Source organism: Gopherus evgoodei, chromosome 3, assembly GCF_007399415.2.
Source record: "Gopherus evgoodei ecotype Sinaloan lineage chromosome 3, rGopEvg1_v1.p, whole genome shotgun sequence".
Lineage (NCBI taxonomy): Eukaryota > Metazoa > Chordata > Testudines > Testudinidae > Gopherus > Gopherus evgoodei.
In genome coordinates this window covers 51,514,361-51,532,939 of record NC_044324.1, presented here as the reverse complement: position 1 = coordinate 51,532,939, position 18,579 = coordinate 51,514,361, and the positions used below count along the sequence as shown (strand labels likewise).

At 35.8% G+C, this 18,579-nt stretch overlaps 1 protein-coding gene across 2 annotated transcripts in view; it reads left to right on the top strand.

Annotated features, from left to right (window-relative positions):
- CSMD1 (CUB and Sushi multiple domains 1) overlaps positions 1–18,579 on the top strand; it is a 2,060,432-nt gene that overhangs the window by 1,702,901 nt on the left and 338,952 nt on the right. For both annotated transcript variants that reach the window (XM_030555566.1, XM_030555565.1), the window contains exons 32-36: positions 6,329–6,442; positions 9,107–9,202; positions 14,651–14,854; positions 15,825–15,949; positions 16,652–16,748. In XM_030555566.1, the coding sequence (XP_030411426.1) occupies positions 6,329–6,442; positions 9,107–9,202; positions 14,651–14,854; positions 15,825–15,949; positions 16,652–16,748 (636 nt within the window). The remainder of the gene's footprint in view (positions 1–6,328; positions 6,443–9,106; positions 9,203–14,650; positions 14,855–15,824; positions 15,950–16,651; positions 16,749–18,579) is intronic.

Genomic DNA, 18,579 nt, shown 5'->3' with positions numbered 1-18,579 from the left:
TTTATTCTAAGGTTGATTTTATTTACAGGTTAGAAATAGTTCTAAGAAAAATGAAACTTCTTGTTTCTCATGCAACAATGAGGGTTAACTTTTTGCAGTGTTGCAAATTGTTTAGCGAGAACATACATACTCTTGATGCAGGAATAGATTAAAGGGTTTTCACCATCCTGTCTGCCCCAGGGTAATCAACAGAATCCATCTAAGAATGGTCTAAGTCTGTTATCCAAGAACATCATGAACTCTTTCATTGACTACATCGTTTATCATAATGGCATAATCATTCATCAGGGTTCATGCATTCACAGTAAATCAGTAGGTAAAAAGCAATCATAATATACCAGTAAGTATAATACCAAATACAAAAGCAAAAACTTTATCTAAATGAGATCTCCAGAAAAGTTCATAAAATAACCACCAACTAAATTATCAGAGGGGTAGCCGTGTTAGTCTGTATCCACAAAAACAATGAGGAGTCTGGTGGCATTTTAAAGACGAACAGATTTATTAGGGCCCAAATAATCATCTTTAAGGTGCCACTGGACTCCTCATTGTTTTCAGCTAAGTTATCTGATTCTTGCAATGTGTCAAAATAATTGTATAGTACTAGAGCATGTTTGATTGGAGTTAGAAAGTTTGCAGGTACATCCTTCAATAAAGCCGGTCCCATTACTGTGGGCACAGCTAACGAGGAAGAAGATAGACGGCTGCCACTTTAATTCTTACTTATCAAATGTGGCTTGAAAAATGAATCTTTCAAATAATTGGATTTAGAGCAGTTTAGTATATTTAGTACATATTATATGCCACAAAATCTTTGCTGTAAGGATTCAGCAGCTTTGCCACTAAGGAATTTGGAAGAGCTGCTAACAGAAGTTATTACAGAATCACAGGTTGAGATCTTAGGGAAGGTTTATCACACATAGTAATAATAATTTAGTAATGTGTCCTTCCAAATCTAATCTTTTGACACTACCATGTTTTCTCCAAAACAGTGATCTGTGTCAACACCCCTCTGTCTTTGATTGCACAATCTATGTTCAGTAAGCCCCTACCTAGCTCAATCCTCTCCAAACTGATTTTGACATCCTTACCATCAACTCCTATTATACTCCTTTGACACTCTTAGTTAATGAGTTATATAGTTTTAAAGAAAAATTGTTAACTCAACTTTCTTTCTGCTGGGTGCTGGGCCTTCTGTTTGTATTATCATATGCTTAAGGTTTACTGCCAGAGATGACGGCTCAGTAGGGTTTAAGTCCTGCTATTAATGTCACCACTGTGTGGTGTGGCTGATGTAAGGTACACTGCCATTTGCTGCCACTGGGGGACTGTCCAGTCCTTGGAAGTTGGTGTACACCTGACTGCCACAAGGAGAGTTCTGTCCCTGCAGCACAGAGGTGGTAGGCAATAGAGGAAGGAGGCACAGAGCAGACTTTGTTGAGGCTAACCCCATTGAGGTAGAATATAATACTGCCTGCTTCTGCTCCCTGATGCATCTACTCCTGCTTTTCAGCATCAGATTTAAAATATCCTAGTTTTTCATTCTGTAATGAGGACAGTATAGGGTAGGGAAGAGGGTGCCCCATTTTCTCACCAGACTCCCTTACTTTCTTGTGACAGCCTGGACCACAGTGTCCCAGTTTTTCCCTTGATAAATAACATCACCTAACACAGTCTATACAACAGAGACTCCATTACATACCAAACCAGCCAAGCATTCATTTATAATGCTTTCTGGACCAGGGAACACATTTTTAAAAGTGGAGGGGAATTAGAATGATAGGGTTCTCGGGGAATGGTGGTCATAATATAGGGAGATGGGGAATTTGTGGATTAGGATGGAAAGCCTATTAGAATGTGTGGAATTAAGAGATGGGCTCAAGTAAAGACCCACATGGAGCCAAACCAGAACCAGGCTCCAACTGAAATGATTTCAAAAGTTACCTTTAGGATTTTAGAGTGTGGTGAAAAGAAAACACAAGAAGCAAACTAGTCCCTAAATTATGTGTGTCAGCTCATTCGTTCTGTTGTTGATCTCTTTAGGTAGTTAATACATTTCAAACTAATGAATTTTATGCCAAGAGGAAATAGTTATCATCAAATAATATCCATAAAACATGAAAATAAAAACACCAAAAGGAAAAAAATGTTAAAACTAACTAGGCAAGAATGTTAACAGCAGCTTCCTGCAAGATATCCTCACAAGAGGATAGCATTTTCAATCCAAAATTCCCTGCCATTGTGGAAGCTGAAAAACATATCTAATGCCTTCCAGAACTACTTAGGCTTCTGGTATAGTGAGAACATACCTTATCATGCTGATCAATGTTTTCTCATTGTTTCCCCTTTTTGTCTGCCTGTTGTCTCTTTTCTTACACTTAGATTGTAAGCACTTTGGGACAGGGACTAGCTTTTTGTTCTGTTTGTACAGTGCCTACCACACTGGGGTTCTAGATGCTATGATAATATAAATGATGCTGACGATGATGATAATTAATTAGATAAAACATTCAGTTTTTGTTTTAAATGTTAAATTATGTTTCCTAAACAAGAATCCATAGTTCAGGGGGACAAAATTTTGTAGCAGCAGTCCCTAAATTCCTCCCCCCTCCCACAGTCCTCAATTCCATGGCAACCCTAATTTATTATATTGCCATGAAATATCCTTTGTTTCTGTTCTCTAATCTGTCATAGTTACTCCACTGAAGTCACTAGAATTATTTGAATTTATATTTGTGTAACTGACAGCGGCAATTGGCTCAAAGCTATCATTTAAAAAAAATATTATGGACCAAAAGCTTTAATTTTAACCTTGTAATCTACTCTCCATTGCATTAATAGCTCATTTATGTTAATAATTTCATTCTCTAAAATATCTCTGTGGGATTGTCATATCTTTCAGTTCCCTTGCTAGCTAGACTAGTGCAAGAGAGAGAATGGTGGACTGAAAAGTGCAGCTTTTACTCTGACTACTAATGATGCTAATCAGTTTCTGCTGCCAGGGCTTCTTTGGCAAATCTATTTTCAGCATTGCACCACATTCAATACCCCCAAAATGAACAAAAATATATGGGAAAATGTCACTAGTAAAATTGAAGGTATTGCGTATTCCTAGCTCAACAGAATAAGGAAACATCTGCAAAAAACAAGTAGAACACTGGCGACTTGTGACTCACATGGCTGCAGTCTTGTTGTGCTCTCATAAAAGTTATTTCTGCTTAAAAGATTTCTGAGGAGATTTTGATTTCAAAGTAATGGAGAAGAAGTCAATAAATGATTGTGTAGAATAATTTCACACTAAGGCTTTTAGTTTAATATTTCCCTGGGACAAATTTAGCTCTGATGTAAGTGGCCATAACATTTTTGTTGTGTGTCCAGTTTCTAGCTTCTTGCTTATTAAATCATTTTGGAAGTTGTTCTGAATTATTTCATACTCTTGAATATGAGACTTTGAACTATGGCACGCGAGCTTTTATAGTCTGAGATTTTATACATATGAATCCAACTAATAGTTCAGTTAGGAATTTAGGCAAGTAGGTATTGTCCAGGAGTATATAACATGGTAACTGATTTATAGGGTTTAGGGTGGCTGCTGGGGATGAGTCATTGACAGGTTTGGTCAGGTCACAGTCAAGTTTGATGCTTTCTATCTCATACATTATCACCAATAAAGGTAGTTCTCCAATTTGTATTACTGTCTTTTACTGGGCTTTCACTGGTATAATTGATGATAGGTTAGTAAACAATTCTGATAATATCCGTTTTTTTCAGAAGAGAGCCACAATTTAGGGGTGGAGCAAGTTCCAATATACTTTCTCCGTTGCTAAGATCTCCTTTTTTCTATGACAGTGCTCCAGCTTCACTTCACCTCTCTCCATTTCAAGAATCATCTTCTGGGTCAGGAGGAACTAATAAAGAGAAGGCTGGTCACAATGAAAGTTGTATGGAGGTTGTGTGGATGGAAGCTGGGTTAATAACTGAAACTGATAGATAAGCATCAGTGAAAAGTTGGAAAGTGATCGGGGACTGGAAAGGGAAGAATGGCTCTAAGCACAGGCATAGGACAAACAGAAGAGGAAACTTCTGTATCTCTCTCAAAAGATGGGGTGGGAAGAAAATAGTTTGCCTAGCCTGACCCAACAGTTGCTTGATTGTTGGAATGAGAAAAGTAGCTTAATTCTTAATAAGCCAGTGATAGAGCGGGAAAGACAAAGTGAATATCTCCTTTTTCCTAGTAGCCAGGATGAAGAGGGAGAAAGTGAGGAGGTGATTTAGGTCTCCAGATTTCCAGTCTCACACTCTTACTAAAATGTAATGCTTCCAGTCTATATGACACTAATAATTAAGAAATGCATAAATACAAGCAATGTGCAGTTTTCACACCCCCTAATGCTTTTGTTAGTCTATCATAGAAGAAATCTATAGCAGAAATGTAATAAATTAAATATTGTTCTATCTATTTTAGAAAATGTATTCTTACACATCACACACATCATTCTTTTAAAAATATACATTTTGCAAATGTTGCACTTGTAATGAAGTGATTAAATCAGATAATATATTTAAAAGATTCAGTGTCATATTTCACAAACTACAGTGTGCACCACAGGAAACACAGCTGAATGCCCATGCCTTGAGTAGTGGTAGTTTTGTGATTTAGATTAAGGAAAAAATTGTAAAATGCTATATTTTTCTTATTAGAGTTCTGTACAAACAGGAATAAGATATGTTACTGTGGTTTTCTTTCTTTGGAAGATAGGAAAAGAGTCAAGGGAGAAGGACAAAACATTGAAATGTTTACTTAAAAATTCATCAAAGCTTTACAAATTATTAGTGTCTTGAGAGAGCAATTATAATACAGTTCTATTAGAGCTGTATACATTGAGACACATTTATACAACTGAAGGATTTATTACAAAATGTTCCTCTCCAGAACTCAATTAGCTAAACATAAAATTCCTCGAGGTATATATCAGTAACTTCCAAAGATTTTGTTTTTTTTCTTAAAACCAAGCATGACATATCCATAGATTATCTCTACAGCTACACACTGAGACATGTAAGTTGTTTTTTAAATTTATTTGACCATATCAAATTGATTGAAAAGAGATTTTAAAAGAAGTTGGAAATAACTAACCAATGAGTATTGTACTGTACCTTGATTCATTATGTGTGCATAACACACATGTGACTTATGTACAATATCTCAAATAAGAATCAGTCAAAATTAATCTAGTTGTTTCTTCGCTAATAAAATATTGCTTTATGATATGATAAAGTATTTATTTTTATTAGGTTGAGTTTACTACTTTATTTTTGAAGTTCACTATTACAGGATGATTATTTTAAAAAATCACTATTACAGTGAACTTAGTAGTTCTTAATATTATTTTATAACATACAGAAATGTCCTATAATGAAATGTGTTATTTGTTGATACAGTTCAAATTGTTTACAATAGAAAAGAAAAATAAATATAATGATAGGTTAAAGATGATAATATAGTATTGTGTTTCTATTATAGTGTTTGTATTGTTTTAGCTAAAATGAATAGTAATGGGAAGTGAAAGCAGCAAAGAATCCTGTGGCACCTTATAGACTAACAGACATTTTGGAGCATGAACTTTCGTGGATGAATACATCTGGATGCATCTGACGAAGTGGGTATTCACCCACGAAAGCTCATGCTCCAAAACGTCTGTTAGTCTATAAGGTGCCACAGGACTCTTTGCTGCTTTTACAGATTCAGACTAACATGGCTACCCCTCTGATAGGAAGTGATGGAATTATGCATTTATAATAACTTTGTTACTTCTTCCTCAGATAAGCGTAGAAGGAATAATAAATAATATATGATATTAGATGCTACCTTGGGAGAATACTAATGTGATGAGGCTTTCATGCCTTAGCAGTGCTGGTATTTGGCAATCAAAATTAAAATAAATTAAGTTCCTTTCCTTTCTGTATCTTCTTGTTCCTCATTCTTAGAGGTAGCAAAATCAAGTGGTAGCTACAAAACTCAATCCCTAACTTTTTAGCGTGATGATTGGTTGCCTTTGGGGAAAGGATCATTTAATTTGTTAATTTAAAAATACAAAAATATAGAAAACCAAATTAGGGTGTGTACTCCTGTTAATCACCAAATAAATGAAATTAGCTAATAGCTATATGATGAGTATCTGTTTATCTCTTTTATCAGAACAGAAAGTAAATTAAGATACACTCCTTGCATGAATTCTTACAAGAACCTAGCAAGGAACAATTTAATAATGAGTGTAAGCAAAAATATCCTGTATGTTTTATTTTATTTTTTCTTATTATTTTCCAGTTGTGTTTGGGCAATTTGCCTATTTCCAGACTGCTCTGAATGATGTGGCAGAGTTATTTGATGGAGAACATCCTCAGGCTAGACTTCTCAGTTCACTTTCTGGATCTCACTCAGGTAAAGAGAAAGCAAAAATAAGTATAAACCACTTATGTGACTTAATATAGAAAGCCAGGACTTATGCACATTGTGCGTCTGCTTTTAAAAGTTAAGTAATTTTGAAGGGGATTAGGTGTTGGAACAAACTGCCAAGGGAAGTGGTGAATTCTCCATCTCTTGATGTCTTCATGTCAAGACTGGATGGTTTTTTTTGGAAGATATGCTTTAGGCAAACAGAGGTTACTGGGTGCAATGCAGGTGTCACTGGATTAAATTCTATAGTATGCATTATGTAGGAGGTCGATATATCAAATGGTTCCTTCTAGCCTTACAGGATTTTGTCCCTGATTTACATGCCAGTGTTATATATTTGTACTACTAAAATGAAACATGCACAAAAATATATTTGCAATTGCATGCACCTAATACTGAAAATCTGGCCTCACAGAGGCATATACATTGAACTTTACAAATACGAGTTTGGGATTTTTACAACACACCATTTTCCATTCCTTTCAGTCTTGAACATGTGGCTTACTTTATTGTTTACTACTTATTAGGGAAAAAATTATGTATCTGTTTTACAGTTTAAAGAAACTTAATGTTTTAATGTTTGAAAAATGAAGACTCTGTTTTTCCTTTGGTAATTCCTTTACATGTAGGTTCCTTCCATGCAAAGGAAAAAACTCCAGAATTCATTTTAACATTGTTTGGAGTAGTTTAACAACCAAAAATTGTTTGATTTTTAATTGTCAAGATAAAAGAGAGAATATTATCTAAACATCCCATTTTGCTGTATCATATATATATACATACAATGAAGACCAACAGCTATATTTCCCCACAAGCCTTTAGAAGATGATTGAAGGGCAAAAATCTTGCAGCTTTTTTCTTATTGTTCCATGACATCTTCAGAAGAGATTTAATGTGCCAGATTCATATTTCATTTACACTGGTGGATATCAGGAGAATCTCCATTGAAATCATTAGAGTGACAACAGTGTGTAATTGGTGTGAGTGAGAGAAGCATGAGACCTAATGAGTCAGCTCATTTAAACCAGAGTAAATCATAGAATCATAGAATATCAGGGTCGGAAGGGACCTCAGGAGGTCATCTAGCCTAGCCCCCTGCTCAAACCAGGACCAATCCCCAACTAAATCATCCCAGCCAGGGCTTTGTCAAGCCTGAGCTTAAAAACCTCTAAGGAAGAAGATTCCACCACCTCCCTAGGTAACCCATTCCAGGGATTCACCATCCTCCTAGTGAAAACGTTTTTCCTAAGAGCCAACCTAAATTTCCCCCACTGCAACTTGAGACCGTTTCTCCTTGTTCTGTCATCTGGTACCATGGAGAACTGTCTAGATCCATCCTCTTTGAAAGCCCCTTTCAGGTAGTTGAAAGCAGCCATCAAATCCCACCTCATTCTTATCTTCTGCAGACTAAACAATCCCAGTTCCCTAAGCGTCTCCTCATCACATCTTCATTCATTTGAACAGTTTCTCTAGAGTTATGTTGCTAAACAGTTGTTCTCAAACTTTTGTACTGGTGAACGAAAGTTTCACATAGCAAGCCTCTGAATGTGACCCTCTGAATGTGACCCTCCTTATAAATTAAAAACACTTAGCATCATTATAAATGCTGGATGCGAAGCATGGTTTGGGGTGGAGGCTAACAGTTCGCGACCCCACATGTAATAAATTCACGACCCCCTTAGTTACCCGGACCCCCTGTTTGAGAACCCCTATGCTAAACAGTAAGCACACCTTTGTCATAATCGAGTGGTAAACTGTGCATGTCAAAATTGCAGAAATACAAAATAAAATACACAAATATCTATATATCTATATCTATATATAAATAGAGATATAATAGGAAGTTGGAAATCTGTATTTTGATATGCATTTAGCAAATGAGAAAAAATCAGAGTAAATATTTAAAGTTTCTTCATGACTTCTTATCTTAGCCTTCCAGGTTTGCAAAGCTTGCCTTGAGGAGAAGACATACAGAACATGCCAAGTGATGAGCTAACATTATTTTAAATTGAATTGCTTTTAGAAGATCTATTTAATAAACTAATGTTACTCATGTAGTATGTTAAATATTTCACAGAAACAGAGAAAGATTCACTTCAAAAAGAGAGTCGAGGACCTATTTTCTCTTGTTTTAGTTTTAGTTTTAGTTTTGTTTTGTTTTTAAATTATATATTCCATCTTTATAGAGAGAGACCTTAGGGCTCTTTTAAAAGCCTTTTAATTGTTTAATGCATTTTGGAATGCAAGCTAAAGCGATCAGTCACAGATAAACTCTGGCAAAAACTCTGCAAATGACGCTGGCCTAAAAGGGTAACAGACTCCCAAGCAAGCAATTTATTACAGCTCTAATCCCAACAGCTTCAGTAAATATCAGAAAGTCTATAAACAATATAATTGTACATCATAAAATGTTCCTGTTTGATGATTATTTCTGTATTACTTCCAGTGGCAAATGTAATGTTGCTAAATATGATTTGCAGAATTTTTTATACTAAAACATGGAAGGAAAAAAGAAGAAAAATGTACTATTGTCTATCAGTTTTTTTTAACAGGATATTTTATTAAAATCTAAAATACTCTCATCTTTCCAGTCTTTATTTCAATTTTTCCATTCTCTCTCTTCCTTTTCTTTCCCTTCTTCATTTGTAGGCGAGACTTTGCCTTTAGCTTCATCCAATCAGATATTGATGCGATTCAGTGCAAAGAGTGGGGCATCTGCCAGAGGTTTTCATTTTGTCTACCAAGGTAAATCTGTTGGTTTTTACTTCATCCCCTTATAAAATGTTGACAGACTCAATGGTGCCAATCTCATCTACATGACTGGATTGATATGTTTATTAGATCACAAGATGTTTATAGGATTCTTTTAGATGGAATAATTTTGATATACAGTGTGGAACAGACTGTTCATGGACATATTGGGACAGATTCTCAGCTGGTTTAAACTGGTTTAAACTCCATTGACTTCACTGACGGTCTGGCCTATTGTGGCACTTCTGTAGTGTTGAATAAATATGTTGTTGAAAAACTGCTCAGCAGCTGGTTATTTTTAACAAGTCAGAGAAGTTCTCTCTCTGTCTCTCTCTTTCTCTTGTGTGTTTGGTAGTGCTATCATCTTTATGTGTAAATGATAAGCATAATAATCCACAAATTGAATGCAACTACAATTAATCTCATATTTTTATTGCCTGACAAGTAGACTTGAGTATTATTTCTGTGTTTATTTTGTATTCAGTAGTTGTATAGAGCCATTGTACTAGACAAGTGAGAATCAGAAATTTGGCTATGTCTCACATCCATCACTCTTTAGCTACTACATTTAAAACATAACCCTGTTAACCCTTAATTAAGTGAAACTTCTATTAAAACTAGTGGGAATTTTTCCTGATTATGAACACGAGGATCAAATACTTAGTGCTTGTTATCTTATAACTGTTAGAAGTTCAGTGTTGTGCAAAGATTGTCAGAGATGTCTTATATTTGGACGGGAACTCTGTTTTTCCAGGGGCTTATATACACTTAAAATGCTACAGCTGCTGTAGTGCTTCGATGTAGACACTACCTATGGCGACAGGAGGTGTTCTCCTGTTGGCATAGGTAACCCACCTCCCCAAGAGGCGGTAGCTAGATTGATCCTAGAATTCTTCCGTCAACTTAACACCATCTACACAGGTCTTAGGTCATCTTAACAATATCATTCAGTAGTGTGGATATTTTAAACCTCTAAGTGACGTAGTATTGAAAACCAAATTTTCTAGTGTACACTAGATCTAGACCTTTGTATTGCTGAAGATAGGAGGAGGCAGATTACAGACTTGTGTTTAAAAAAATACACATCCTTTGGGAGCAAATGAAAACAGTCCATATGTTCTTTCCCTACAGTCCCAGGCCTCCTTAGGCAGCAGTAGACTTAGAACCTTCCTTTAGACTTCTCTAGGATCTCACACTGTGCTTACAGGCTGGTGCTTGGTTTTCTTTCTTTCCCAGTTTTTTGTCTATTCCCCCTCCAGTTAGATTTTTGCCATACCCACAGATAAACACATATACCTGATCAGAACAATGTCTACTGGAATCCTCTATCCACGTGATGCTAGGTTCTGGGCAGACTACTTTGTGTTTTGTTTAAGGTATAGCCCCTTAACTGTCTCCTACAACTGTCTTAAAGAAGGGCGAGTTCATACATCATTTTCAATGAGATTTTAACCCACCTCATAACAACAGTGTAGAGCAGAGGTTCCCAAACTTGGTTCACAACTTGTTCAGCATAAGCCCCTGGCAGGCCACGAGATGCTTTGTTAACCTGAGCATTCACAGGTTTGTCCGCTCACAACTCTCAGTGGCTTTGATTTGCCATTCCTGGCCAATGGGAGCTGCGGGAAGCAGTAGAGAGATGTGAGGTAAGGTTTGGTAATGAGTCAGTGAAAAGTCAAAATTTATGAAACTCTCCATATTATGTTAATGTTGCCAATAAGTTGTTTTTGATCTCTAATGACTTGGATTCAAATTTAGGGTTAGTTGTAAGCAAAATAAGCATTATGAGCACAGTTTAATTCTTATTCAATATATTGATCTTTTTTCTTTTTTTCCTCCAAATCACAACACTGTCATGCCTTGGTATACAGCAATTTGCTGTAAAAGACCAGTTCACCTCAGGAGTATTTCAGAAGCTGAAGTTAGTAGGAATGCTAAAAATCAGATGTGAACAGGCAGAATTATTCCTTTTATGTGTAGAAATATTTCATTTCACCATGCTTGCACATGCTAGTCTGGTTGTAGCTAGTGCTGTCAGTCTCTCATATCTATAATTTAAAAGAAGTCATTGAAATTTAAATTTACCATGCACAAAATAAAGGCAGGGGGGAAAGAGGGAGGAATCTATATAATTTTAAAGGAGAGAATTGCTCTTTGATTTTATGATGATTTCTTCATATCATCTATCTCCATCTGAATTGTAACTTTCAATCTTTTCATGTATGTGCTTTCCCAAACACCTCCTTTGTCTAATTATTTGTAGTCTGTGACAAGTTGCCTTTCAAAGAATTTGAAGTGAACACAAAGCTTTCATTTGATGAAACATATGCATATATTTTACTGTGGAAGAATATGTCTCTAGTAATACCTTATACTGTGCTTCATTTCAGTCTATTATACTGAACTGCAGAATTAGTAGTAGTAGTAACTGAACGGAACTGGTTTTGAGAAATGGAAAATGCTACCCTCAGCATCACAAAATGAATCAAACAATCATACTTGACTTATCTCAGGAGAATCCTGATACTATTTTTGTGTACATTTTGATAAATGGATACATTAGGATCTCAAGTTAGTACAAATGTTGCTAGTGCAATGCATTTGAGGCATTTAATTACATTAATAAAGGTTACCTCAATTTTTTTCTCTCTTCTGAAAAATGTGAACACATTTCCAGCACTGCCTGCTTGCGAACATTATAAATACACTGGAGAATAACATCCACACTCTGAATGAACACACTAATCTGGCCTTGAAAGTCAGTCATTTTATTTATCACTCTCTATTCCAGGCTGACCTTATTCCCTGTTCACTTTTCCACTAGGCTGATTTCAATTTTGTTTCACAGCAGTGTGAAACATTTACCAAAAGATGGAGAATAATTACTATAGAAAATAGAATTTCTCTGTAATACAGTCTGAGAAGTCTAGCTTGCCAACATTATAGGCAAAAGCTAGAAGGAGGGCTGGAGGAATAGAAGGTTATAGCCTGCAATATTTCAAATTCTGGTCCTAAGAAGCAACAGATGAGGTTTGTGGCTTTGATTTCAGGTTTAATGGTTTTTGCAGTGCCACTTTCTGAAAAACTTATTTTTTCTACATGTCTCATCTATCTCTTCTTCATTTCCTTTTCTCTGATAGCTACATTTCCCCATATTTCACAGAATAATTATGTATAATATTGGTCTGAATAAGTACCTCATCTATTCAGATCCTACTGTTAGCCTTCTAGAATATTAGGGTTAAGCTTGCTGAAATCTGCAGCTGGGAACAATCACATATAAAAAAGATTGGGAATGGTCTAGTCTGATTTTTCGTCAATGTCCTGTGCTTGCTTCCTTGCTTTGACATCAAGTTAGAGATTTCAACAGAAAACATTTTATGTGGCTCAGTCTGTGACAGCACAGATCCTTCTTCCTCTGATATGCAGAATGATGAGCATGCTACGATACAGGATTTCAATATGCTCTTGTGCTTGCTCCTTCACTTACTTGCTCTAAGAACATAATTTAATTAATTGAAGTGTTTTATGTATTTTAATAAGAATATATTTTAAAAAGGCCCTTTAAGAAATTTAGCAGTTGGCGTCATGGCTTTTTTTTTCGCTTTGTTTTTTGTTCCTCTTGATCTCAGTAATGAAATAATGCGGAGTCTTCAAATTTCCCATATAGGTAAAACTCACTGAAATACTGTACAATAGCTGTTTTAAATATTTTTTGTTAGGATTAATATTCATTTTTCTTCATGGTAAGGTTTCCTTTAGTGGCAACATGAAGGTGGAGTGGGGGGGTGGAATCAAATAAGTCTTCAAAATTCAGTTTAATCTAAATAGGAACGACAAATTCTAAAAACCATGATCATATGGTTATTAAACGGTGTTATTCTAAGGCAGATTTAAGGCTGTTTGGGTACTCTGACACTGCATCTCTGTACCTTAACTTTTTTTTTTTTTTTAAGTTTAACCTTTTTACTTTAATAACTGAGGGCTAGATTCTGATTCAGAGTATAAGCCTGCGTAAGGGAGTAAGAGGAGATAAGAATCTCCCTGTCTCTTCAAAGGCTACCTAGGCCTCTGATCCAGGTATGTATGAATGAGTTCTTGGCTTCTTCTCACTGGCCATAGTAGATGAGCCTGGGTGTGAGCGTGTGGTGAGACAGAGGGATATAGTGATTTGCTGCTGCAGTAGGCTAGCAGTAAATTCGTAAACTTGAAATTGGAAATAGGAGAAAATGGAGTAACTAACTGTAGCTCATAGATATCTCTGAGTCATGACACCTCCTGGGAAGGCAACTAGTGTGGCACAGCTGACACACCTTGCTCTGCCAAAATCAAAATCTAGCCCTCAACCTTGATTACTTTTACTGTTTTAAAAATATTTTTTGCCATCCCATATGTTTTTAATATGAGGTTCCAGTGGAAATTGGTGGCCCAGGAGTACACACTGTTATTTCATGAGATCTAGTTTGATACCTAGGTCCACTGTCTTGCTTTTGGAACTGATAGTTCTGGCAGATCTGCTGAAGAAACAGTAATGATAAAACAAAGTCCATGAATGTAAGTGCCAGGTAGAGGTCTAACTCATATTCATCAGCAGAAAGGATAATTTAAGTAGAATTATTTTATTACAACACAAGCCATAACTATGGTGGCACAAATGGTGCTTCTATCATTTATTTTTCTTGTATATATTTTTGTATATTGTCTTAATTTATAAATGGCACTTTCTGTTGCATATAATTATGTATTAATTATAAGATTATTTCTACAAAAATCAAATGAAAATAATATGTTAAGGAGAATGTTCTCTGAAGTACTACACTTGTTAGACTAGGTTATAATTTCCAGCTAACCAACACACCACTAGACTCCCAAATAAATAGTACCTTCAAACAGACACTTGTTTATATAGTAATGGTGGTGAGCTAGCAAGCAAAAAATAGCATTTATGTAGAAATGAACATTTATACCACTTCCTCCAATACCTGAAATTTTTGTACTTAAATTTTCAAAATGTGCTTATATTAATAATCAGTTTTATAGTTTATTGAGCTCAATTATTTGTTAGAAATAATGTATCTCAACCATTTTTTAAAATGATGTAGAAGAGTCAAGTTCTGGTATCCCACCAATTTAAAAATAAAAAATGCAGGGGGTGGGGGAAATCTGATATCTATGGCTGAAGACAAGCTTTTAACTAACTAATATATAGTTACTGCTGTGTTTGTCCACGTAGTCGCTGTGATGCCTTTACCCAACTGCTTATTCTTAAAGGGCTTTAAGGTACTTTACATAATATTTGAGTGCAACAAGTATTGTGTAAAGTTAAATTACATTTTATAAATGCCAGCGTGTGTGTGTCTGTGTGTGTGTCTGTAGTAATTTATTTATTTCTCAGGTGATGACTGGCATTTTGTGTAACAGCACCTATTTCTGTTCATGCAGCTGTTCCACGCACCAGTGATACACAATGCAGCTCTATTCCAGAACCCAGATATGGCAGAAGAATTGGGTCTGAATTTTCAGCAGGCTCTGTTGTTCGATTTGAATGTAGCCCTGGTTATCTGCTGCAAGGCTCAAAAGCTATTCGATGTCAGTCTGTGCCTAATGCTTTAGCTCAGTGGAATGACACTGTACCAAGCTGTATAGGTAAGCAATTACATTTTGGTAATCTGTTGAGGGACACAAATCTCCAAATCAGAATTTAAGATATGTTTCAGAAAATAGTGTTTAACACATATATTCACTCTCCATTGATTAATACTGGTCATGTTCAATTTAAAAGAGCAATTTTTCATATCAAACATAATTGAGTACCAGCTGGTTGGTAGGCAGTTATAGTGTTTCATATAATAACCTATTAGATTAACAAGCATGAGGCATGTTTTCCTGAATATTTATTATCTATGTGTCTACCTCTAAAGTTGGAAGCATAGGATACAACTTCATTTTCTGAAAATCACTATAATCCCAATTTATTATACCATTTTTGTGGTACCCTTTTAGCAGATGTTTCTTGATATATAGCGCTCTCTCTCTCTCTCTCACTCACTTTAGGAGTACCATTCTAATGTACAGTGAATAACAATATTGTTAGTTGCAGTTAATTTGCTTCATTTTGCAGAAGAACCTCTAGTGGAATGATGTTTAGCACATTGAATTTATTTATGCATTTAATAGGTGCTTGTCATTTGTGCATAAATCTCATTGGTATCGACTGGAGTTATGTGTCTCTATGGAGAGTAGAATAAACCACCAAATATTTAAATTATAATAATTTTTAATGGTCTAAGCAGAGTTGATTTCACAGACCCATTATTCTATGTAGTCTTTTCTTGAGATCTGAGGAAGTGCTGGGCTATCGATAAATATATTAAAGTATTACACTGTGATTTACCAGGTAAGGCAAACATTAGAGCTACTTTACACTTAAGTGTCCTGATAACATTTTATTTAACTGAAAGCTGCATTCCAAAGTGCAAACTAAAACTTAAAATCTATGTACTTGTAATAAAAAGATTGTTATAATCATTAGATCAATTTGTACATTTAATGTTACATTTCTGTCCACTGAAATGTCTTTGGCTTTGACATAATCTGTGAAAATATTGTCTTTCAGTACCATGCAATGGGAATTTCACTGAACGGAGGGGCACTATCTTGTCACCTGGTTATCCAGAACCCTATGGTAACAGCTTGAATTGTGTGTGGAAAATCATAGTGACTGAGGGATCAGGTATTCAGGCAAGTCTATATTCTGCCAAACATGGAATACTAAATACCCTCCCCAGTCCCCTCTTCTCAAAGCCAAATCTGGAAAGAGTAATCAGGGCTTTTTGTTTTCCCCCTCATTTTTTTTAAAATTTTTTTTTACCGATGGATAGTTTCTATTCTCATTTTTATTTTTATTTTTTGCTCACTCTGTTGTGCAGAAAAAATGGATTTAACCTCAGTAGTCACTAGCAGCTTCCTTTTTTAACCGAGCAGAATAGCAAAGATAGATCCCTATCCTGCAATCTGATCCTGCTTCCATTTACAGCTCCATTGATGTCAATTGAGCATGCACAGAAGTAGAAGTCTACACTAGATGATCTGATTGCAGGATTAGGGCCATAGTTGGAGCATGATTTTTTATTTTCTTGCACCTTGTGTACTCCTGTGTATCTGTGCAATGTGTGTGCAAAAATTTTTTAGTCCTACATGGTGATGTTTTGCACTAATTTTGCACAAGTGTAGATGACTATACAAAAGAAAAGAAAGTGGAGAATAAGAATAAATTTCTTTTAGTTTCATTTTTATTTACATTTTTTCCAGGGCTTTTTTTTGTTTGTTTCACTTTGTTTGTGTCTGGTTTTGGGTTTTTTATGTTTTTTTTATTTTTAGAGCATTCATTTAAATATAATTATTTGAGTTGAAAAACAAATACTTAATGGCATTGTTTTACAGATCCAGGTCATAAGTTTTGCCACAGAACATAACTGGGACTCCCTTGAAATCTATGACGGTGGAGATATGACAGCACCGCGACTGGGAAGCTTTTCAGGTAAGCATATGGTCTGGCTAAATGCAACCTTTTTAAAGTGACCAGAATATATATGTGAAAAGCTTCCATGTTTTCTTTAAACTACTTTCCAGTCTCAGGTGAGAAATTTGAAATGATATAATTTTGTTAATGTACTTACACCTAGGGAGATTTTCAAAGTGCCTAACTACCATTTGTGCCTTTGAAAATCTTCCCCATCATTGCCAACTCCCAATATAGATATGTTGCCCTGATGTTAAGGGGGCTTCCACTGCTGATACAGATTGCTTTGGAAATGCAAGCTTAAACTCTCTGTTTTTAGAGTCACCCTCTTAGGGAGGAGACAAAATCATTCAGTATTCATGTAAACTCACTAGACCTTTAGAGAACAGAAAAAAAAATGGTAAACTGGAAATGTTACAAACCATGTCATTTGTTGTTTCATGAACATATTAGACATCTCTGGCATTATTCCCCGTTCATAAAGTAGTGTTGTTTTTTTTTTTGAAGGAATGTGTTGTAGTACCACCAACATGAGCAAACACCTTACATAGGATGGACTGATGAATTATATTCTGTACATGTCTATTCTGCGGCAAGATTAATCTCTGTTGTGGGACATTTTGTGGTAGCTTCATATGTTTTAAAATTAAGGTTTAGATTGTGTTAAATAAGGAAAATGAATAATACAATTAATTCAGTAGTATCCTCTATATTATTTAATTTGATATTAATACAAAGTATTTGATGCTGCTGTCATAAACAGATAGCTAAGGGTTAATGTTCTTTTACCTGTAAAGGGTTAACACAGGGAACCAAACACCTGACCAGAGGACCAATCAGGAAACAAGACTTTTTCAAATCTGGGTGGAGGGAAGTTTTGGGTGTGAGTTCTTTGTTCTTTGTCTTGGCTCTGACCCTCTCGGCTCTGAGAGTGATTTTTCTATCTCCTGGCTTTCTAATCTTCTGTTTCCAAGTTGTAAGTACAAGGATAGTAAGACAATAGGTTTATATTGTTTTCTTTTGTATTTACATGTGTGTAGTTGCTGGAGTGTTTTGAATTGTATTCTTTTTGGATAAGGCTGTTTGTTCATTTTTTCCCCTTAAGCAATTGACCCTGTATATTGCCACCTTGATACAGAGACTATATATTATGTCCTTTTTCACTCTTTTTATATAAAGCTTTCTTTTTAAGACCTGTTGGAGTTTTTCTTTAGTGAGGACTCCAGGGAATTGAGTCTGCAGCTCACCAGGGAATTGGTGGGAGGAAGAAGTCAGGGGGAAAATCTCTTTGTGTTAGAGTTACTAAGCCTGACTTTGAATACCCTCTGGGTGAGGGGGAGAGAGATTAGATCTCTCGGTACTTGTGTTTCTAGGACTGGAAACAAGGAATCTCCTAGGGTCATCCAGGGAGGGGAGCCTGGGAGGAAGTAACCAGGAAACAAGGGGAGGAGGTTATTTCCCTTTGTTGTAAGACTCAAGGCATCTGAGTCTGGGGGTCCCCCAGGGAAGGTTTTGGTGAGACCACAGTGAGCTAGGCACTGTATAATTCTTAGCTGGTGGCAGCGATACCAGGTCCAAGCTGGTAACTAAGCTTGGAGGTTTTCATGCTAACACCCATATTTTGGACGCTAAGGTCCAGATCTGGGAAGAAATGTTATGACAGCTGCCTCGATTGTTTAATTTTCATTTCACTGCAAAATATTATACTGAAGGCTCTTAACTATGTTGTAAAAATCAGAAAGAGAGCTCGTGATTTTAGCAGCTAAATAGAAACAATTGAGGCTTTTGAAATTTACAAGGTTTGGGAAGTAGTTTAGGATTGTGGAGTAAGCACATCTGTAATGATTGG